The sequence below is a fragment of the Phytophthora cinnamomi genome (assembly GCF_018691715.1).
Source record: "Phytophthora cinnamomi strain GKB4 chromosome Unknown Contig111, whole genome shotgun sequence".
Classification (NCBI taxonomy): domain Eukaryota; phylum Oomycota; class Peronosporomycetes; order Peronosporales; family Peronosporaceae; genus Phytophthora; species Phytophthora cinnamomi.
In genome coordinates this window covers 226916-249238 of record NW_027151044.1, presented here as the reverse complement: position 1 = coordinate 249238, position 22323 = coordinate 226916, and the positions used below count along the sequence as shown (strand labels likewise).

General features: G+C 57.2%; 8 protein-coding genes across 9 annotated transcripts; 5 read left to right on the top strand and 3 right to left on the bottom strand.

The window, feature by feature from the left end:
• Positions 1-284: 284 nt before the first annotated feature.
• Positions 285-836, bottom strand: IUM83_15728 (uncharacterized protein; the record flags this gene model as incomplete). Its single annotated transcript, XM_067940565.1, has 1 exon — positions 285-836. One exon carries the CDS (start codon positions 834-836, stop codon positions 285-287), a length of 552 nt encoding a protein of 183 aa, XP_067782053.1.
• A 1288-nt stretch (positions 837-2124) lies between these two features.
• On the top strand, positions 2125-4227 carry IUM83_15727 (uncharacterized protein; the record flags this gene model as incomplete). Its single annotated transcript, XM_067940564.1, has 5 exons — positions 2125-2648; positions 2720-3202; positions 3287-3404; positions 3486-3885; positions 3947-4227. The coding sequence occupies 5 exons, from the start codon at positions 2125-2127 to the stop codon at positions 4225-4227; spliced, it is 1806 nt and encodes a 601-aa protein (XP_067782025.1).
• A 51-nt stretch (positions 4228-4278) lies between these two features.
• On the bottom strand, positions 4279-8186 carry IUM83_15726 (EF-hand domain pair; the record flags this gene model as incomplete). Its single annotated transcript, XM_067940563.1, has 4 exons — positions 4279-6415; positions 6496-7397; positions 7470-7718; positions 7779-8186. 4 exons carry the CDS (start codon positions 8184-8186, stop codon positions 4279-4281), a joined length of 3696 nt encoding a protein of 1231 aa, XP_067782026.1.
• A 1243-nt stretch (positions 8187-9429) lies between these two features.
• On the top strand, positions 9430-12173 carry IUM83_15725 (Myosin heavy chain; the record flags this gene model as incomplete). The annotated part of the gene is made up of 4 exons (XM_067940562.1): positions 9430-10846; positions 10985-11079; positions 11149-11502; positions 11577-12173. The coding sequence occupies 4 exons, from the start codon at positions 9430-9432 to the stop codon at positions 12171-12173; spliced, it is 2463 nt and encodes an 820-aa protein (XP_067782062.1).
• Positions 12174-14469: 2296 nt separating this feature from the next.
• IUM83_15724 (uncharacterized protein) lies at positions 14470-15021 on the top strand (the record flags this gene model as incomplete). Of its 2 annotated transcripts, none has more annotated exons than XM_067940561.1 (1): positions 14470-15021. In XM_067940561.1, one exon carries the CDS (start codon positions 14470-14472, stop codon positions 15019-15021), a length of 552 nt encoding a protein of 183 aa, XP_067782055.1. The 2 variants fall into 2 exon arrangements, with proteins under 2 accessions (XP_067782055.1, XP_067782054.1); XM_067940560.1 differs by having other exon boundaries at positions 14707-15021.
• Positions 15022-18478: 3457 nt separating this feature from the next.
• Positions 18479-19096, top strand: IUM83_15723 (GTPase-activating protein GYP5; the record flags this gene model as incomplete). The annotated part of the gene is made up of 1 exon (XM_067940559.1): positions 18479-19096. One exon carries the CDS (start codon positions 18479-18481, stop codon positions 19094-19096), a length of 618 nt encoding a protein of 205 aa, XP_067782008.1.
• A 1473-nt stretch (positions 19097-20569) lies between these two features.
• IUM83_15722 (uncharacterized protein) lies at positions 20570-20944 on the top strand (the record flags this gene model as incomplete). The annotated part of the gene is made up of 1 exon (XM_067940558.1): positions 20570-20944. The coding sequence occupies one exon, from the start codon at positions 20570-20572 to the stop codon at positions 20942-20944; it is 375 nt and encodes a 124-aa protein (XP_067782009.1).
• Positions 20945-21473: 529 nt separating this feature from the next.
• On the bottom strand, positions 21474-21944 carry IUM83_15721 (uncharacterized protein; the record flags this gene model as incomplete). The annotated part of the gene is made up of 1 exon (XM_067940557.1): positions 21474-21944. The coding sequence occupies one exon, from the start codon at positions 21942-21944 to the stop codon at positions 21474-21476; it is 471 nt and encodes a 156-aa protein (XP_067782056.1).
• Between the last annotated feature and the right edge of the window lie 379 nt (positions 21945-22323).

Here is a 22323-nt window from a genome sequence, read left to right as displayed (position 1 = left end):
TGTGCACTTCGTTCGTACACGGGGAACTGCTCGGACAACTGGGAACGTACTCACTGCCCCCGTCGTCGAACCCTGGTTGCTCGACTTCCTCTCTCGTTATTAGCTAGTGTGTCTCTGCTGATAGTGCTGTGGCCGTCGTAGAATCTCGGTTCGTGTACATTTCATCTCGAATAACTTACAGCCCGCCGGGGACGTCAAAATATCCTGCAGCGAGGGCGGGCAGGGAAGGGTGGATGGAGGTAGGCGAGACAGAACGCGAGAAGTTCTGCTCGCTGCCCGCGCAGCTACACGTAGTTGACCGGGATCATGCGTGGTCGCCGCAAATAGATGGCGCACGGGCGCTCCAGCATGCCGGCCTGCGTCGCGCTGCGTTTGCGTTGCACCTCCCCCTCCTCCTCGGCATCTTCCTCCTCCTCTCCGGCCTCGTCCAGCTCGCTGTCGTCCCAGCTCATCTTCGACCGGCGGCGAGAGCCCAGGATGATGTTGGTCTCCCGTGCGTGGCGCGTGATGATGCCGTCCGGGATGCCGGCGGCCTGCAGCAGCCGGGTGCGCTGGTTGGGCGAGAAGCGGTGCACGCCCTCTACGCACTCGGCCATCTCGCCCACGCGAGTCGTCCACGTGAACTCGGGCGTATCCGCGAGACCGATGGACGGGCCGCCCTTGTTGGACACGGCGCTGCCGCCCAGCCCGACGCCGAACTCGTGCACGGTGATGGTGGACCACCTCACGCTCTTTTTGGGTTTCGAGGACTCGCTGCTGCTGGTGGTGGTGATGCAGTCGCTGTCGTTGCTGCCGCTGCTGCGCTCCTCCTCTTCGGTAGTAGACTCCTTGGCCATGGTGAGGTCGATGCAGCGCGGTGCGATGCTGGGTGCACCGGCACCGGTACGGTGGTCAAGTGGTGCAGCGGGGTGTTGTTGGTGGTGCTGCTGCTGGCAGGGGCTGCCAGCTCGAGACGCGCAGCTGGGAGATCGCATTGCTCGCGGCCTAGAGCTGCTGCGACTGTCGGTGGGTGCGAGACACTTGCGCTGCTGCTGCTGCTGGCGGAATGGCGGAGTGAAGCGACTGTCGTTGGGTTTGCGTAGATGTGGACCGCCCGGCCTCCACGAAAGGCTCTCTCTCACACTCCCTCCGCTACTCGTCCGCTCGAGCCGGGACTCGCGTCCGCCGTCGCGCGAGGTTTTAGCGGACGCGGCGAGGTTTTATCGAAAGGTCGCGGCGCCGCCGCGCAGTTGTCACGGTGGACGAATTTCAGCGATCAGCCGGTACGGTGTACCGCCGCCGCGTGACTGTCGCAGAGACGCCGCGAATCAAAGCGCGCGGCCAGCAGCCGAGGCGGGCCGATGGAGCTGCTCGCTGTAGCCTTCGCGACGGGCGCGCAGCTACCCCTGAGGCTGACAAAACAGTCCTCCGACTACGAACAGGCAGGTAGGCAGGCGCCACGCTCGCTCGCTCGCCGCGCGTGACTTGACGGCTGGAACCAGCTGCTGATACATGTGCGACTTGAGCCGCTTGTTAGTCAGCGAAACCTGCCATCCTCGATGCGTAACTGTTGGCACCTGCCTGCCAGAACTGATCATCCGCCCATTGGCTACAGCCGCTAGCGCCACCGGACACAGCGAGAGACGGAGCGTGCGATGACGCGCTGGACGCCTTGCGATTGATGTTGCCGCGCTCGGGTTGGCGCGGCACAACGCAGGCCCGTTGGTGCTTCTGCTGCGGCTGAGCCCGTGCGGGGCGCAGACTAGTATGTGTAGCCCTCGGTCTTCTGCCCTGTGGTCGCGGCCGCCGCCGCCGCATCCCCACGCATCTGCTCTGGCCTCGCTCAGGGTCAACTGAACGGGTCACATCGTTCAACTCGAGCCGAAAAAGTACCACCGCGAGCTAAATCGGCGCGAATTGTCTTATTCGTTGTTATGCGCCGCCGCATCAAATCCCGCAGGTGCGTCCACCGGGCGGATGGCTCGCTGCACCGAACAGCGCGACCACGTGATGGCCCGCGCTATCAGATTTGCGCGACGATTGCTCGAAGTGAGACTGCGTCACCCGCGGAGTGATCGTCGTCGAGGTTTCCGCTCCGAATAGAGCGCCCTCTCATTCCGCATTTTGCGGGCTCGCGAGTGCACCATGCCGACGCAGCGCTACATCGCGCTGCAGATGCTGCAGGACCGCGCGCGCTGGGAGGTCCGGGGGCCTCGCACGCGTCGCGCCTCCACGGCCGAGCTGCGGCGCCGCAGCTCCATCGACTCGGTTCCTGTCGCGTTCTACAGCGCGCGCGCAGCGAGCACCCACCGCCCAGCAGGGAAGCTGGTGGAGAGCACCAGCGACTTCTCGCTGCTCGTGGCCTATGTGGAGGCTCACGGCTTGGATAACGACGATGCTCCGTCTCAAGAGAGGACAAGCGACGCGCTGGAGGCAGTGGAAGGCGCCACGAAGCGAGTTGCGGCCACTAAATCGCTGCCTGAGGACGAGGAAGTTGAAGAGGAGGAGGTGCAGACGGTGTTGACGCTGGAGGAGGAGGAGCTGCTGCTGGATTACCATGACGACGAACGCGAGAAGCTCCTGCAGGACAGGTGGCAGCTCTCGAAGGAAGTCATGTTCGTAGTGTCCGCCTTCCTCGTGCTCTTCGCGTCGGGAGGGCTCATCTTAGGGTGCGTATCATAGCGCGCTTTGGCCACGTTTTGTAGGCGCGGTGGCTGACTGTTGAGTGCACTGCCTGTAGCTTCGGCCCCGTGTACTCCATGCTCGTGAGGGAGAACCAGTGGGCCGAGCTGTGCTCTGAAGAGGAGCGACAGGAGGCAGGGAGCGCCGTGTTGTGCGCAGCGCAGGAAGTGCGGCTACAGTACGTCTTCTCGACGGGTTTCCTGTGCCTCAGCGCGGCCAACGCGTTTTTCGGCGTGTTCCTGGATATGGTGGGGCCCCGCGTGACGATCATGTTGGGGCTCACGCTGTCCGCGCTGGGGAACTTCGCACTGGCATTTGGCGATTCGCACACTGGGGATGGCGCGTGGATTATCGTAGGATACTCACTGGTGGGGGCGGGCGGAACTGGCGCGTACTTGGCGGCGTTCCAGATACTGCAGCTCTATGAGGTGCAAGGGGTCGTCTGCAGCACGCTGTCGAGCTTGTTTAATTGCTCAGGGTATGTGTACATGCTGCTGGGGCTACATGGAGTTACACGAGCAGTATTCTTCCGTGCATACGGGTAAGGCTGAGATGCTACTGCTGTCCTATTGCGTACGGTGACGGTTGTGACAGCACGGTGTCGTGTTGGTTTTGCTTTTGGTAGGGTTTTGGTCAGCGCTTGCGCCTTCGTGTGCTTCTTGCTCTTCCCGACCAACAACATCACACGGCCACGCGATTTTCTCGCCATCCCTCTCTGCCGGTTTGAGATGCCTCGGATTAATGTAAGGTGTACTAGCCACTAGCGCTAGCTGTGATTGCGATTAGTTTGTATAACGCAATTGATCTGTGGGTTTCTTGTCTAGGCACCAATTGGTCTCGTGGACGGCATGCGTGAGGAGCTCAAGCGACAAGACTTGTGGTTTTTCGCGCTCCTGTTCGGATGGGTGTCGCTCATTTTTGCCTTTGCTGGCGGGGCGATTCCGAGCTTGCTGACTAAACTTGCTGGAGACGATACTCACGCCGCATCACTCTTCACAGATATCCTGTATCCCATTCTTGTGAACGGCACCTTTGGCTATTCTCCTATTGTCGGCTACGTTATCGATCACTATGGCTTCAAAGTGATCTTTGTGGCCTGTATCGCTCTCGTGCAGATTTTCATTGCGCTCTTGTTGATACCTTCCCTCCGTGTACAACTCGTCATGTTCTTCGTGTATGCAATGGCACAGACGTGTCTGTACGCACTACAATTTGCCTATATCAGTAAGTAATTTTTGTCGTTGGCTCTATGATGACCTTGCAGCTAACCTTTGTTCTGTTGCAGTTATGTGCTTCCCTGCAGAGCTGTACGGAACGCTGCAGGCATTTCTCGCTACGGTCTCGTTCTCCTTCGGATTGTTAAACTACGTGATCAATCCGTGGACGCAGATATACTTTGACGGTAGCTACACGGTGGCGCTATTGTTTTTGGGGCTGCCTACAATTCTGTTCTATGGATTCATCCACGTGGTCCAAGGGTGCGAACACCACACTGTGTCGCACAAGACGAGGGCGGAGTCCGCTGCAAGGGATTCGCTCACTGAGGAGAATACCAGACTTCTATAGACAACCTATCTCTGCGGGTTCCGGTAAATGTGTTACTACAGTGTATTCCTACTAGTCTTCGTCAAAGTCCTCACTGTACTCTACGGGTCGCACGCTAACCTGTTCTTCATCTGAATATGCGGGAGACGACAACGCATTCGATGATCCTGACTGAAGAAGGAAGTCATTGTCATCATCGCTGTACGCAATGTCATCGGAATCGTTGCTGCTGTCATGATGAGCGGGTATTTGCACTGTGGAGGGGGCTGTTTCGATTTTTCCTTGTTCATCCGAGCTTATCGCTGCCTGTGGTATTGGTTCTTCTTCCACCGGAAAGAGCTTATCCACGAATGCCAGGAACTCGGACCTACTCCAGCAGCCATCGCCATCGACGTCAAAGGCAATCAACAGTACTCGAGCCTCGTACTCTGTTAATATTACGCCGAACACAGCAAAACCCGACAAGAGCTCTCGCACAGCAAGACTACCGTTGCCATCAGCGTCAAAGCGCGTGTACAAATTTGCAGCAAAAATTGTGCGACTGGAAGCTCGGAAGCGATCCATCTGCCAGCTTTTGGTAACGAGGCGAAGGATCTCCTCGAGGTCTCGAGGCGGGAACGCCCACACGCAAAACTCACCCGTCGTGATCCAGCCACTACGGTCTTTATCCAGATTCTCCGCAACTCGGTCAACCACATGCAGCGAAACTGATCGAGCACCACCCAGTTTTGCGCGTAGTGCGGTTTTGAACTCCGCCACTCGAATTTTTATCTGTATCGGCTCGCCGGGTCGGTTCATTGCAGCTTGAATAGCTCCTGGAAGCGCATTGAACCAACGCACCACTTGCTCAGGGTCATTGTTTTCTGATTCCTTCAGGGCTTTACGCAGGGCTTCGATCACCACAGGATCATCTCCGTCACATTCACCCTCGTACTGAGCAAAGGTTAACCACTCCGGAAGTGTGACCACACCGTTGGCGTTCATGTCCAAGAGAGCCATCATTTCTTTTGCCACCAAAGCCGCTAGAGGTTGTGATGATGTTGACAGAGCACTTAACTCTATCAACACTTCTTCACCGACAACGGGGGTAAGATCTTGATTTTCGAGGAACATTTGCAGCTCTTCTTGGTTGATTTTGCCGCTGTTGTTGGTGTCGATTTGGTAAAATAGTACCGTTAGGTTGGCCGTCTTGGTGTCAAGTGTCATCAGCGAGGTATCTCCTCCAGACGCAAGCTTTCCCATAAGTAGCCTCAGAGCCTTTGCCTTCTTAGTTGCAAGCTGCAATGCAGTCTGTGATGCTGATGAGTATACCGGGTCTGCCCCAGAACCTGCATTGAGTGAAGCTTTGGAGCGTACTCGCAACCAAACCAGCAGCTCTTCGAACGAGATGGAGCGATCGCCGTCACGATCCAGCCTAACAACCAGACGAGCAACCTGAGTAGGTGTGACACCAAGACGAAGCCGATTGAAGACGCGCACAAAATCGCGAATGCTGCACAATTGTTGGCCCTTCCGTTTGTACGCATCTCCAAACACGAGACGCACTGCATCTTCAATGCTCTCAGTCTGGGTCTGGGCCTGGCTCACAAGAATCATTATCGCTTCTCTGAGTCGATGTCCTAGAAGCCCAAGTTCGTCTTCGGCGGAAGACGAAGCTGAGTGTGCGAGCACAAAAGAGATGAACTCGGCGACCCCCACAGTACCATGTTCACGATCTCCTACAAACAACTCGCGCAGAAGTGAAACGTTGTCGTCGCTCAGACGGAGATTGAAGCATGACATGCAAGCGACCAGCTCACCCACGTCGAGTTCCCCATTCCTGTCCGCGTCGAACTCAGCGAATATTTGGGCCAAGGCATCTCGGAACGCGCGGTAATCGGATGAAGGTCTCCCTAGCGCCGCCATGAACGTCATTGCCGACTCGTAAATTGCCTCTCTGAATGCACGGATGCTCATGATCAATGCTTCTTCGCCCGTATCTTGGTCTTTGTGCGTTTCTGGAGAATCATCAGCTGTCATTCCAGAAGCAGCCACGAATGGTTTGCTTTCAAAATCACTAGTATTGACAAGGCTTGTGTCGTGGGGTGGTTTGGTGTCGATCGATTCAGTCTCCGTCGGAATCAACTCGAAGCCTTGTATGAACTGTTCAAACGTTACGAGAAGTGGCTTGGAGGGTGCTCCACACTTTCTGTGGATCAAGGTGATCAAGCTGAAAACAAGGAGGAGTGAGTTGATCATCGGTTAGTCCATCCAGCTCCAGTTTTACATAGGGAAGATAACCATACTTACGCTCGAGTGATCTTGCGATCGAGTCGCACCCCAAAACTTCTTGCGCCAAGTCTCAACTCAGCGCGATCGAGAACGTCGTCTTTTCGGAGATCGATTTCAGAGAAGAGGTCGTGGTAATCCGTCCCCCTTGTTCTGTGTGCGATCACGAACACCCGATGCAACTTGCGCCATGTCGTCACGAGGGCATCAACCACCTGCTTTGAGGGCGACGCAGATGGCGAAGGGATATCATCTTCAATGGCATTTTCAGGATCGTTGCTCTGAATGGACTCTGGAGGCGACATGGCGCGTGATGTAGCTTCTTCGCACTGCTGCTGCTCCAAGCCGGCCAGCCATTGCCTCAGCTCCTTCTCGCTTTGTGCCATGAGCAGCATTTCTATCTCCTCCCTTCGTCTCTCAAGCCGACGTGGATACTGCTTCAAGTGGACGAATCGTTTCCATGCGGCTTGAACAAGTGTAGCTGCTCGAGTTTCAGTTGCATAACGTTTTGCTCGCAAAACACCTTTGATGCTGCGAAAGAACGTCTGGATCCGTCGTGCCGCACGGTGCTTTCGGTTTTCGGTGAACTTTGAGATGAGAGCCTCGTAGTCATCACGTTGTTGGCGTTCCATTACTCGCTGGAGTAGCCGCTGTTTTTCCTCCTCAATACGTTGAGCTTTCGATACCTCTTTTTCCAGGCGACGCTCGCGTTCGCGTTCTTCCCACGTCTTGAGAAATACAGGCTTCTTTGGAGACAGAGAAGGTGTCGGAGATACTGCTGGGCTGTCTAGTGGTTCAGGGGACCCGGATGGATGAATCTGTGCCACGTTCGTGTCTCCATTCTTCTCCAACACTCGCTGGTATGTCGAGATGAGTAGGTCTAATTCATCGTGTTCCTTCTGCAACCGTTTTCGCTGTGCTTTCTGCACCCCATAGCGTTCATAGTGGAAAGGAATGTCAGCAAAATGTAGTATACGTACCGAAGACCTACGTACCAGTGATCTGTTTGTTCTCATCAATCGTGATCGTGTGTCGTCCAAGACGCAATAATCATCACTGTATCCTTCGAGGCGTTGAGACAACGTTTCAACACAGTGATCAAGATACTGCGCTGAGAACTGGCACGCCTTGAATGCCGCAAGGTGGTCATCGTCAATCTGTAGACCTTCATCTTTATCCAGTTCGCGCTCAATATCACCGTACAATATGAACTCGCGAAAATTCGCCAGACGTTCAATATCCGACTACACTCACAAGCATGTTAGAACAAAACAGCTTGCAAGTTTCATTGTACGCTCACTTACATGAAAGAAGAGGTGGCGGATGCTCGTGGATGCAATGAGCGACCACTCTATTGAGAGAAATGGTTGCGTGAATGCAAACGTTGGGTCGGTAAGAGTGGTGGTGGTATTCTCGTCGATGTCCTCATCGCATTCAGAGGCGTCATCGTCTTTATCATTTTTCGCGTCGCCACGCTTCTTCGTGTTGTGTGTCTTTCGCCACCGACGGCGTTGGATCTCCTCGCGAATGCGAAGTACGTTCGGGTCAGACGTGAAGGTGCATTCCACCTGGAGACTGAAGTGTGGCGCCAAACCGTTCGCCTCCGAAGATTGCAGCGGGAACCACAACGCGCCGGTTGTCATCGAGTGTTGGGCGGTGGCATCACCTGTCTTAGCCTCGCTGCATTGCTGCTGAAGGCGATGCAGGGACATTGATGCCTTACCGAGAAACACGTCGAAGCCGTTGTCAAAGCAATTCCACAACTGGAGCTCGACCCAGTCCACCACAGTATGGAGGTTGAACACCTCTCCCCTCCCTTCCGACTGCGGTGAAGTCCAAGTTGCCGTGTATTTCCCGTTGCGTTCTCTCCGTCGTCTGCAGACTATCTCGTCTGCAGCATCTCTGTTTCCCACCAAAATGGCCCGGGATTTCTCCTCTCCGTTCACTCGTACCTTGGGATCATTGTAGAGTAGGCGGACGAACGGTTGTAGATGAGAAGAAGCGAGGCCCGTGGCTGCCAACGCACTCACTTGAGTAGCTGTCCAGCCTTGCATTCCACTTGATGTGTTCTTGTTCACACAGCGGTGGCCGTCTGCATCGCCAAGATCCGCTGCCAGATCCGCCGTCATGAAAGGGTCGAAACGCCTATTGCGTCCGTTCCAAGAACTAACTGAACTAGCCGCCGACAAGTGCCGAGGTCGGTGAAACGAACCATTTGCAATGGAGAAAGCGCAGGGGCTGCGCCAGCCATCGCCGCCGATGTCACGCGAGGACGGACAGGCCATGAAGCAAGGGGCGCGAAAGCAGGTCAACCGTGTAGCGATGCCACCTCGGGGGGCTTTCAGCGCCCAAATGCTGCGACCGCCAAGTACGCCGACGTTGTTGACGGATAGTCCACTTGATTATTCACTACGATCTGAAGACGACAAGGAGTTCGCCAGTGAAGTGTACGACTATGGATTTATAACATCTCGTCGGGGGTCGAACGAAGGGAACCAAGCGTTATCCCCACCACCGCCGCCTCCACCACCATCTCATCACCCAAGTAGTAGCGTTCGCCGACCGATATTGGCTAGGAATGCTGCAGTATCGACTCCCCGGTCTCCATCCGTCAAAAATGTAGCAGGTATCGTGAAGTCAAACCAGGCGATTCCAGGAACTCAGTTGGTGAAGCCAAATAATAATGGCCCACCGGGAATTCAAAGCACGGATAAACCTACTCCAAGCGTGCACCCTATCGACATTTTGTCCAAGAAGCTGCGCCAGCAGGCAATGGAGCTGACTCACGTGTATGAAGAACTCGAGAAACAGAATTTGCGGGTCGATGAATACAAACAACAAATTTGTGATCAAAAGCGGCAGTTAGAGCAGCTCCGTGTACAGCGAAGGAAGTCAATTGACAACAGCTCGAAGACATTGACAAATTCACGAGAGCAACAGAAACGTGCTGCTCAAATGATGGTCGGAACACCGTCCACGGGTGCATCGCTAGGGCAAAAGCGGGGAGAGCTCGAGCGGAAGATCAAAGAGGCCGAACGTGAAAGGAAAAAGTATGAACTCGCTGCGAAGCGTATTGAGAAGGCGTTGGTGGAGTTGCAAGTGTTTCAAAATGATAGAATGGAAAAGCTACTCCCACTCGACGGATTCGAGAACCAGAGAGAAGACGCTACTGCAGCACCAGGTGATCTTGAGGCGGTTATGAACGAGCAGCGAGCATACATCCGCGTCCTTGAAGAGGCAGTGCATCTCAAAGCAACGGATTTCGAAGTCACTGGACACGAGGAGCTGCTTATTGTGCTAGCTGAGCTGCGGCATACCATCTACGAACAGGAAAAAGATGTAGATCAGAAGAATAGCACGGTCGCGACGATCCAGGAGCAGCTTGAACAGGAAAAGCAGCATCACCTCGAGACGAAGACTCTACTTGTTGGTGTTCAGAAACAACAAGAAGAGATGACTCGACGCTTTCAAGAACAGGAGTCTGCGTTGCATGCGCAGATTGACGAAGCCCAAGGGGAGATAAAGCAAAGGGACAAATATCTCAGTCGGCTTGAAGGCGCATCAACAGATGCACAACGCGCAGAGGAAGCGTTGCAGAGTCATCTAACTGCTGCTATGAAGACCAAAAATCTGACGGACTCCAAGCTTGAAGATGCCATGCGAAACATCAATGCACTTCAAGAGCAATTGGGTTTAGTGACAACGAAATTTGAGGAAGCAAAGCGTCAGGCTAGGAGTTTGCAAGAGGACTGCACGAAGAAGCAGGCTCATCTCGATGAGCTGAATGCGCTCCAAGAAGAACTGCTTGCGTCGGTGGACAAGTACGTGAACAAGGTGAAGAAGTCGCGCGACAAAGTGGAGCGACTGGAAGCAGAGCTGCAATCGAGTAAGGAGAAACAGGCGTTGACAAAGACTCAAGCGGAGGATGCCTCACGTTCATCGAGCGAGCAGTTAACAGCCTTAAGTTCAAAGATCTGCGAAGCGGAGCGTCGTGAGCAACAGGTACAAACTCAATTTACCGCTCTACAGCAAGAGAAAAACCGCTTGGAGAGTACCCTCGCTGAAGTGCAGCAAAGTATGCTAAGCCAAGCTCAGGAGATTATCGAGCAACAGCAAGAGCTCGCAACAAAGGAAAAGGAATGTAACCAAATCAAGGAAGCTGTTGCAGAGTTGGAGGCTGCTTTGTCGACGGCGCTACGGATGATGCTGAGCAATTCAGCGGAGAGACTAACTGCGTGCGAAGCACAAAATGCAGTTGAAATTGACAAAAGCAGCATAGGCTCGGACGAGTATTCATTTCTACTGGATCAATCTGTGCTCCGAGACTTCCGAGTATGTTGTCAAGCGCTGAACACTCTCAGCACGGATAATGGTCAGTCACAATGCACCTCGTTGTGTCCCTCCTTTCCTGAGATGATTGCTCGAATATCGGCAATTGGGGAACGAGTCCAAACGGAAGTAAGTCGAGCGCTCGCTTCATGGTCACGGGAACGCATCAATCTGGTGGAAGCTTGTGCGATGCTGGACTCGACTGCACAAATGTGCCAAGACGAAATGGAAAAACGCCACGAAGAAATATGCCAATGCCGGCAGCAATTGACAGAGGTGCGATAAGAAAGACTACGCAAATATCGTTATGTACGCGTACTAACATGACTTTGACCGTATGTGTAGTGTACCTTGGAAGTCGAAGCATATGCAATGCAGGTAGACACTCTGGACGAGCAACTCCGTCGTGCCGAGGCCGAATGCGAAGCTTTCCACGCACTAGAACAACACGCCGCTAATCAAGAAAAGGTTCTCGAAGCGAAAGAGACATTGATACGAGAATTATCGACTGAGCACGACCGCCTAGTAGCGGTTGAAAACGCCTACTCCGTTCAACACGCAACGAATACGCGACTTACTCAACAGCTTGAAGATCAGCGAGAGGCGATGAATGAACAACGAAATTATTCAGAAGAGTTAGAACACGCACTCGAAAATGCAGCCACCTTCGCTGAGCAGCAGAACGGATGCAACCAGCAGGTTTGTGCGAAGACACTTCACCCTATTGTTCCTCTTCTTGCAGTATTTGACTCGTATTCGTTATCCTCTTTCAGCTAACCGGGAAGCTTGCAGCGATGGAAAGTTCCAGCCGAGAGCAAACAGACCACCTGAAATCGCTGGAGTTGCAGACTTCAACCTTTTCCAGTCGGTTCCTTGGCCTGGTCAAGCAGTACATCACTTTCTTGCGACCCACAGCAGCAACCGACCGCAGTCTTCAGGACCACCTCAACCAGCTCGACGCGGAGATTCAGAATGGTGACACTCTGCGCCTCCTTCGGCTGTTCCCCGCGCTGATAGAAAAGTACGTCTCAACCTGCAGCGGAAGCTCCGTGCACAGTCCAGTCGGTAAGAGATGCACCACCTCAATCTCTAGCGGCTACAAGAAGCTCCAGTACACAGGCGGTTGGTCCGCCGAGAAGCCCCGTCGACTCCACCAGCAGGCTGACATGGATACACCCACGTGGCAAGCCCCACCCCACTCCAAGTCACTGCCACCGTCGCCGCCTCCACCACTGGAAGTTGCAGCGCCCAAAACCCCTCGGCTCTCGCTTGCAGCGGAGAAAGAGGAGGCGCAACTGGCCGAGCAGCTCGAGCTCATCCGAGGCGCGTTCCAGAGCTACAAGGCTGATGTGGGGACCACCGACAGGTAGATAACGACAGCAACATGGGGGCCACCTACCTACATGTACTACATGTACACCCTACAGGTTTGTATTGCAAGAGTAACGCCTATTATCTACGCAAAGCGTTGGGTTCTACACTGTTGCTGGGCTGTTGCTACTCATGGATGGGGATTTGGTGGCGAGGGAAGGCTCCGCCTGCACGCTGACTGCCCCGATCTGCAATAAGATGACGATATTGCTCTGGTGTGTTCCTCTGTGGTGGTGACGAGAGGTGGAGGGCTCCGGATCTCCCAGCGCGCGCGGTCCTGCAGCATCTGCAGCGCGATGTAGCGCTGCGTCGGCATGGTGCACTCGCGAGCCCGCAAAATGCGGAATGAGAGGGCGCTCTATTCGGAGCGGAAACCTCGACGACGATCACTCCGCTGGCGACGCAGTCTCACTTCGAGCAATCGTCGCGCAAATCTGATAGCGCGGGCCATCACGTGGTCGCGCTGTTCGGTGCAGCGAGCCGTCCGCCCGGTGGACGCACCTGCGGGATTTGATGCGGCGGCGCATAACAACGAATAAGACAATTCGCGCCGATTTAGCTCGCGGTGGTACTTTTTCGGCTCGAGTTGAACGATGTGACCCGTTCAGTTGACCCTGAGCGAGGCCAGAGCAGATGCGTGGGGATACGGCGGCGGCGGCCGCGACCACAGGGTAGAAGACCGAGGGCAGAAGCACAACCCGAGCGCAGCAACATCAATCGCAAGGCGTCCAGCGCGTCATCGCACGCTCCGTCTCTCGCTGTGTCCGGTGGCGCTAGCGGCTGTAGCCAATAGACCTCGAGGTCAGAAGCTGCCTACCCTGCACGGTAGGGCCTAGTTGCCCAAGCACAAGCTTTGTTCCCTTTTCCGCCTGCTACTGATCGAGAGTACCATTACGATGACACGAGCTCAGCTACTCCATTTATTCCACTACGGCTAGCACAATACGAAAGATTCCGAGTTGGACGATCGGATTCTGATTAAATGGGCAGATCGTGATTTTCGTGCAGTGAAAGTGACGGTAGAACTTGGTACGCGGTACCCAAGCGCCTGGAAGTTGTCCAAAATGGCGTGGTCCACGTCTTCATCTTCGTCACTATCAGGCAATAATGGACCGAAGTGATGACGCGCGCGCTTGCTCGCGCGTAAACTCTCCAGCTCCTGGAGCTGTAAGAAACCCCGACGAGCAATGTGCCTCTCTTCCGAGGCTTCCTCGGGACGAAGAGAGCTCGAAGTCGGGCCAGATCGGGCTGAAGAAAGCGAGGATCGGGTGCTGGGAGTGGTGCGAGCCATGATGATCGGTAGCGAGATGGGATTTTGAAGAATGACATGCAGCGACTGAGTGAAAAGCAGAGAGAATTCGCGCGATTCGTGCACGCACGAAGGAGCCGACCAAGTGAACGACTGATCATATCTTCTCAGCTCTTTCAATATCAATCCCTTGGTCAGCTCTCGGCCGAGAGATGAATACCCTAACATGTCGCACCTTCGTTTTCCCTTATTGCACAGCTCACCGCGTAGTTGTCAAATTCTGATTTGGAGGTCTAATGGGCGGATGATCAGTTCTGGCAGGCAGGTGCCAACAGTTACGCATCGAGGATGGCAGGTTTCGCTGACTAACAAGCGGCTCAAGTCGCACATGTATCAGCAGCTGGTTCCAGCCGTCAAGTCACGCGCAGCGAGCGAGCTAGCGAGCGTGGCGCCTGCCTACCTGCCTGTTCGTAGTCGGAGGACTGTTTTGTCAGCCTCAGGGGTAGCTGCGCGCCCGTCGCGAAGGCTACAGCGAGCAGCTCCATCGGCCCGCCTCGGCTGCTGGCCGCGCGCTTTGATTCGCGGCGTCTCTGCGACAGTCACGCGGCGGCGGTACACCGTACCGGCTGATCGCTGAAATTCGTCCACCGTGACAACTGCGCGGCGGCGCCGCGACCTTTCGATAAAACCTCGCCGCGTCCGCTAAAACCTCGCGCGACGGCGGACGCGAGTCCCGGCTCGAGCGGACGAGTAGCGGAGGGAGTGTGAGAGAGAGCCTTTCGTGGAGGCCGGGCGGTCCACATCTACGCAAACCCAACGACAGTCGCTTCACTCCGCCATTCCGCCAGCAGCAGCAGCAGCGCAAGTGTCTCGCACCCACCGACAGTCGCAGCAGCTCTAGGCCGCGAGCAATGCGATCTCCCAGCTGCGCGTCTCGAGCTGGCAGCCCCTGCCAGCAGCAGCACCACCAACACCCCGCTGCACCACTTGACCACCGTACCGGTGCCGGTGCACCCAGCGTCGCACCGCGCTGCATCGACCTCACCATGGCCGAGGAGTCCACCACCGAAGAGGAGGAGCGCAGCAGCGGCAGCAACGACAGCGACTGCATCACCAGCAGCAGCAGCGAGTCCTCGAAACCCAAGAAGAGCGTGAGGTGGTCCACCATCACCGTGCACGAGTTCGGCGTCGGGCTGGGCGGCAGCGCCGTGTCCAACAAGGGCGGCCCGTCCATCGGCCTCGCGGATACGCCCGAGTTCACGTGGACGACCCGCGTGGGCGAGATGGCCGAGTGCGTGGAGGGCGTGCACCGCTTCTCGCCCAACCAGCGCATCCGGTTGCTGCAGGCCGCCGGCATCCCGGACGGCATCATCACGCGCCACGCACGGGAGACCAACATCATCCTGGGCTCTCGCCGCCGGTCGAAGATGAGCTGGGACGACAGCGAGCTGGACGAGGCCGGAGAGGAGGAGGAAAATGCCGAGGAGGAGGAGGGGGAGGTGCAACGCAAACGCAGCGCGACGCAGGCCGGCATGCTGGAGCGCCCGTGCGCCGTCTATTTGCGGCGACCACGCATGATCCCGGTCAACTACGTGTAGCTGCGCGGGCAGCGAGCAGAACTTCTCGCGTTCTGTCTCGCCTACCTCCATCCACCCTTCCCTGCCCGCCCTCGCTGCAGGATATTTTGGCGTCCCCGGCGACGGGCTGTAAGTTATTCGAGATGAAATGTACACGAACCGAGATTCTACGGGCTACAGCACTGCCAGTAGAGACACACTAGCTAATAACGAGAGGAACTCGAGCAACCAGGGTACGACGACGGGGGGCAGTGAGTGCGTTCCCAGTTGTCCGAGCAGCTCCCCGTGTACGAACGAAGTGCACAAGCACCGAGGCCACGCGCGCCGCCACATTTTTTATTCATTAATGCAACAAACTCGCTGAGCTTATCCGTTGCTGTGTTTCCGTCGACAAGGTGATCGGCGTGCCATGTTGGTGGTTGCACTTAGCTACTCAATGTGCTATCACTATAATTACCGAGCGTTGTTGCAGCCATGGGCCTAGTGCAACTACTAGTACGCTAGCAGATTGAAGAAGAGCGGTTCTCTTTTCCATTGGCGAGCGATGGACAATGTTGCTGCAGTCGCCCGTGCAGAAGGCAAAGGCTGCTGCGGAGGAATCAAGAAAAGCACACTTCGGAGCTGAAGGACTGCAGAAGAGAGATCAGGGCAGAGTCTGTCTGCAGTACTAACTCGCTGAACCCCATGCAACTCGACCGGTGGCCTTCCAGAGGCGGTCGTGGCTATAATAGCGGTAGCGGTCTACCGAGGAAGTCGCTTGCAGCCCCAGCCCTTCCGATCCCCAGGCGCTTGCCTCGCCGCTCGGATCCTGAGTTTAACCACCCGGACGCTGCAGACACATGCAGCAGCAGCGGGGTGCGTGCAGGTGCAACGGCACGATGCATCGCCCGATTGGTCTCCGTTCGCCCGCGCTGAACGAAGCAGACGCGACCAGGAACTTTCGCCTGCTCGTAGCGCCGCCATTGCCGTCGCTGTCGGCGGACGATGACACGCTACGGTGACGTACGCGGTGTGGACCACACTTGAAGCATTGCAAAGCATTTTCGCAGCACTGGATGGGGGCGGTCAGAGGTGAGACAGACTGGTCGGATGCACGCCGGAGCTACGTTGCTCCTTTTGACGGCGGCCGCGCTGGCGAGTGCAGACATGCTCTTCACTTCCTCGCGCTTTATCCTGCGCTCCGAAACGACTTCAAACGTTTCCTCGAGTTCTGCCCACACGACGGTTGCTCTTGCTTGCGATGAGCGCAGTCACCTTGGCCACACCTCACCACGCCGGCTTAGTCGCCGCTTACTATTGCATAGTTTAACGTCCGTCTACATGTAGCTTAGCCAGTGGATCACTACTGCTTCGAGGTGCAGGCGCCGGCACGTCGGTGCAACAACGGCAGAGGAGGAAGGCGAGCGCTGCGACTCCCAACCGCGCATTGGCTCGCGCAAAATTCCTGCGTGCCGGGCTTCTCGTCGTCGTCTTTGCTCCGCATCTCATCTTGAGCGACTTGCCGTCCACTTACAAACGCTAGGATTGCACACGTCGCAGGGTCTTGTAGTTGTTCGCGAGCGTACCCGCTACGTACCCCCAGGGGGTACGCTCCAAATTGTTGCACGTATCCAATTTACAGCAACTTTCGCACGCGATTGAACGCGGGTGTTTTTCCAACACATGCCACTTGATCGCGGTCCCGAACTGCTGCACACCTCGGTTTCTTCGAGTCGCTGTGCGGGGCCGACTTCAACAACAGCCAGCCATAGTCATGCTAAGAACCGGCTGGCCCAATCACATGGAAGCAGCGAGTTTCTGCGTTTCTGGGGAAAGTATCGCGACGAGTAGGCGAATGTGAAGCAGTCGATGGAGAGGATAATCCACTTTGGGCTAGATTGCTACCCGCCTGACTCGCCTGTCCGAATTGACGACCCGTTGATCAACTAATGTTTGAGCCCGAAAACAGGATGAATGCTATCAATCATGAAACCTGTAGAACGGACCTCCAATGATATTCACGCTAAGTTGCTATACCTATTGATGAATGGTGAATCGATATCCTCACTACAGCTTTGTCGAGGTTAGCTAGATCTGCACTTGAAGTCAAACCAGAACTTCAAGGTCTACTCTGTGGGACACCGATACCGTAATCAAGTGTTCACACGTCACATGCGGTTGTCAATTTTCAGATTCGAGGCATAACCACTAAATACGTATCGCGTCCGTCTATCATACACCATGCAACCGTCAAATGTTACAGTACTGCTTGCATCAGGGAGCGTTATTCCTGCTGGTGCACTTTACCCGTGTGCAGCCCTATCGGATACTTACGATTGACAACCGCATCATCTGGGTCAGAAGCGTTTACCAGCATTTCATTCGAGTCGATGACAGACAACCACAGCACGATGTGCGACGACAATTTGTCGGGTGTCGGAAATTGGCCTCGCACGCGCGCCGCTCCTGGTCGCGCTGGCTCGCTGCAAAGTGAAAGTATCTGCTGCGGACGGTTGCGCGTGTGCGCAGTCATCGCGGGCCCCACAAGCGGAGGAACTGCCCCGACTAAGACGACGCACAAGAGCAGTAACGTGGTTCCAGTGTACGTTGCGGTGCAGCGTTCAGCATGGCGGACGATATATTGGCGAGGGCCAAGCGGTGTGTAATTAACCGCCCGAAAGGCGAGCGTCGTGCGTGGCGAGCATCGCTGCTGCTGCTGCTGCTGTCGCCGATCTTACGATCGGACCTCGAAAAGACAGTTCGGGGTCGATTGCCAGTCAACCCAGTGGACGTGTATGAGCCCAGCGGCAACCACGTGCTCCAAGCCCGGAGGCGGCGACAATGAGGAAGGGCACTTGCCATTCCATCCCTCTGCCTGGATGCCCACCGGCGGCAGCAGCAAGTACAACAGCAAGTCTGCAGCGCACTGCGCGCTGACTTGCGCCAAGCAGCTCTGGCTCCACAAAGAAACGAGCGACCAGCGAACTTGAACCGGTACAGTGTACCCATCTGAGGAACTGGGCATGCTCATCAACGCTATTAGCGCGCCGCCTGCATCACCGCTCTACAAGTAGGTAGCAACGCCCAATGCACAAGCATATACACAGTCTTTCTCCATAGAGCCTGAATGCGTCGTGCTGGTGGCGCGCAGGGCCCAGCGCGCTCTTGGCTTGCAAGCCACTGCAGCAGTGAGTGCCAGTCGAAGTCCCACTTTGCGCGGGTTGGTGGTGCGGGTAGTGGCTGTGTAACCTCGGTCGGTGGCGGGTAGGGTGCCGTCCGCTCAGTGGACGACTGCTGTCACTGCGCGCGTCAGACGGGCCCGCTCGTCCACTGCACCAGATACTGCGGGGGTCACATCCCAAAACAAACCAGAGTCAAAACAGCCAGCGGCGCAGCACAACCCGAAGCGCGGACCGACCACGAAGCGAGCTGTACAGCACAGTGCAGCTCACCACCCCAGCACCACTTCACCTCGCTACATTGCCTCCCACCGCGAGCCATGGCCCCCAAGGACGCATCAGACGCCTGCGCAGGGGACGACGTCTCCGCGCAGCAGCAGCAGCAGCAGCAGCTCCAGACCCCCAAGAGCTCCTCCACTGGTGGGTCCACTACCACCACCACGGTCGCCCCTGCGCCTGCCTCACCCGAGCGACGCAAGAAGCGCCAGCGCAGCTCGTCCGTCGCGAGCGACTGCGAGGCGTCCCCCAAGAAGACGAAGAAGCGTCTGCGCTGGTCCACCATCACCGTCCACGAGTTCGGCGTGGGGTTGGGCGGGAGCTCGGTGCCCGGCAAGGGCGGCCCCTCCATCGGCCTGAGCGACAAGCCCGAGTTCACCTGGACCACCAAGGTGGGGCAGATGGCCGAGTGCGTCGAGGGCGTGCACCGCTTCACGCCCGAGGAGCGCGTGCGGCTGCTGCAGGGCGCGGGCGTGAGCGAGGGTATGATCCTGCGCTTCTCGCGCGAGGCCAACATCATCAACTGCTCGCGCCGGAGAACGCTTGTCGAGGATATCGCCGAGCGGAAAGCGGCCAAGAAGCAGCGTACGGTGGAGTCTCCCCGCCCGTGCTCCTCTGCGGTCCTGGACCGACCGCGCATGATCCCGGTCAACTACGTGTAAGCCAAGCAGCCGACGCAAGCCAACCCAGTGCTCCCTGCGACTACAAGTGAGACGGCATGGGTGTCCGTGTTTCGTTTTGCACATACAGCGCGCCCGGTCGAAGGGCAGCCAACGTCCGTCCCCGCGGTGGCGCTGATCGTAGAGCTTAAGTTATTTGATCTTTATTACGTTATAGGATATCGCTACCAATATATGCATGAACCATTCTCCCCATCGAGTTAGTGTCTATGCCATGACCATTGCCACCTCGCCAGTGCGACACGCTTGAAGTCAAGCGGCCCATGCAGCCAGCCACCCAGCCCAGCGTCGCTGCCACCGGACACTCTCAGTATCCAGTCGCCACCAGGACCTTATTCGCCTCATTCAGTTCGTCGGCCACGCATTTGCTGCCTCTTCTCGGTTGAGCCAAGAATACCGAGCTTGTACTTGCAGTGCAGGCGTTTGCCTTGTAGGGTAGATCGTCTAGCAGCGGCGACGGCGCTCAAAGACGCTTCGCGAAAGTCGCATTTTAGTATGGCCCGCCGCGTTTTCATTTCGCCGGGCTTGAAGTAGGGAAGGGTTCTAATTTCGGCTCGCGAGTCGCTATACTCAGGGAGTGGACGGCATTTCGTCCTTTTTAGAGACTTGTACGTCTGTAAAGTGAGGGTGAAGCGCCAAATTTTGACGATCTGCAGTCGAGCATTGCAGGGCTCCGCTCAACGCGACGCACGCTGCCGCCTTCGCGACCTACGTAGAGAGAGATAGCTGGAGCTTGATCTACCGCTAAGCTCTACAGTGTGCGGACTCCGCTTGGTTTCCTGCGGCAGGCCAGCAAGCGAGCGCGGCCCCGCGCCTCTATGCACCACCAAGGCATTTGACACCAGCCGGCCGGACAGTGCCGATAGCGGCCCGCCTCGCCTCGCTTTCGAGCACGACGCCAGCTGGGGAACCTGCAGATGTGATCTCACGGGATGAGCTGGCAAGTCGGCAAGTCGGCGACCCGCAGCGATGTCGCGGAGGCAGCTCCTCCTCGCTGCTGATCTTACGTAGCCCCGCTATCAATCCCATGTAACCTCGAGTTCATTGCTTCATTCGCTGCAGGCAGGAGCGCTTCGCACATCTTGCTCAGCAGCAAGCTGCTGCCTTTTGACCTCGAGGCTCGAGCCTGGACCCGCGGCTCTGCACCGGTATTCAGAATTCAGATTACGCGATACGTCCGCTGGCGGGCGGACCGACCTTGAAGGCTCTGGCGGACGAGTCACTTGGTGTTTGTAAGGGGACGGCGCAGCGGAGCAGATCCACCAGATCCACCTCATGGCGGCGAGGTAGACTGGCGAGCGAGTGGCGGGTGGGGCACGGACGGCGCGGGCCGCTCGCTCGCTTGCGCGGCTGGCTGCCTGGCCGGCCGGCCGCTGACTGCATGGAGCCGCCGAGCCGCAAGCGCCTCCTGCCACCGGCCGCCCATTCCCCGCTTCCCGGCAGACGCAGACGAGCATGAGCAAGAGCGTGCGCTGGTCCACCGTGACGGTGTACGAGTTCGGCGTGGGCATCGGCGGCAGCGCCGTGCCTCGCCGCGGCGGGCCGGCCGTGGGGCTGGCCAAAACACCACGGTGTGTGTGGAGGACGTCGGTGGACGCGGCGCAGAGCGAGCTGGCGGACGGGGACTCGACACCGGAGGTGCAGGGGCACAGGACAACTGCCGCTCGAAAACATCGCAGGCGCGTGCGCTGGCTCAAGCCGCTGGAGCGCGTGACGATGCTGCAGAAGGCGGGCTACAGCGAGGAGCGCATCTACCGCATGCTCATGGAGTCGTCCAGCATCGCCCAGTCGCGGCGGCTGTGTCTGTGCGCCACCTCGCTCGCGATTTGAGTTGCGTGCAGTCGACCCAGGGGGCAATATGTAGCCTACAACACGAGTCCAAGGACAAGTTGCAGAAGAGGAATTGGAGATGGTATCAGCAAGTTTAATTTATTAGATCGTAATGAAGGAGCTCTAGAGCAGCTAGTTCGGTTTGCACGTCAGCCTTGACTTGCCCCGGCAGTGTGTTCCTGCGGTGGTTTTCACGCTTCACTCGAATGACGAATCACGAGGTATCGAACTGCAACTCCAGAGGCCGACACGATAGCTTGAATCGAGAAGGTTGGATCCGTCGAGTCCTATCATGCATGACACGGCGCTGGTTGCAAGCATGGCAGGGCTGCACACCTTCGTACACAGTAAATAGTCGTTCATTGTCATACTCTACTCGCTTCTGGTCTATTGGGAGCGCGCTTCGGCAACAGGCAGGAGGCTTCGCGTCAGTCACCTTAGTCCTCGCGGCCGGACGTGGTAACACTTCCAACGCTGAGCTGGTCTGTTCTGCTCTGCTCCCGGCCTCTCTTCCCGCCTCGAAGGCTCTTCACGCGGCCACTTGGCGCTGCATCGAGACGCAGAGCCTCCTGGACATGGCGATGTCGGAGCTCTCCATCATCATGCGGTAGATGCGCTCCTCGCTGCAGCCGGCCTTGGTCAGCATCGTGATGCGCTCCAGCGGCTTGAGCCAGCGCACCCGGCGTGCGCGCTGCACGCGGCGCTTGCGCTGCTCCTTGCGGGCGTCTGCGTCCACCTCTCTCCTCTTCAGCTCGGCGTCCTCCGCTTCGGCTTGGTCCTCCGCGGAGGCGCCGGGCCGCGCGAGCGCCAGGTCCCCGCAGCGCCGCACCTTGTCCAGCGAGGCGCTCCAGACCTGCTGCGGCGTGCGCGCCAGGCCGATGGACGGGCCGCCGCGGCGGGGCACGGCGCTGCCGCCCAGCGCCACGCCGAACTCGTACACGGTCACGGTGGACCAGCGCACGCACTTGGCGGGGGTCGTCGTCGTCTTCGTCGGCTGCATCCTCTCGGGCTTCGCTGTGTGTGTGGGCGTCTGCCGGTCAGCGGCTTCGATGCGATGTGCGGGCGGGCGGCCAGGCGAACGAGAATGGCAGAAACCCCAAAGAGCCGAGCGCGCGCGCTCTCTTTCCCTCCTCTCGCGTCGCTCGCTCGGGCCATACTCAGACGCAAAGGCCCGCCGGCCGTCACCAAACGGGCGCCACCTGCCCCTGCCCCCGTTCAACTGGCTCCGCCAGCGCCAACCCGCAGATAATAATTACCGTCGTTGCACGCGACGCGCCGAAAGCAGAATCGTGAGTCCCCGTTTTAGTGAGCGAGCACTGGGCAGATCGCACTGAATATTGATTGTTTAGAGGATATTGTCTTTTACAGGGTATACAGGT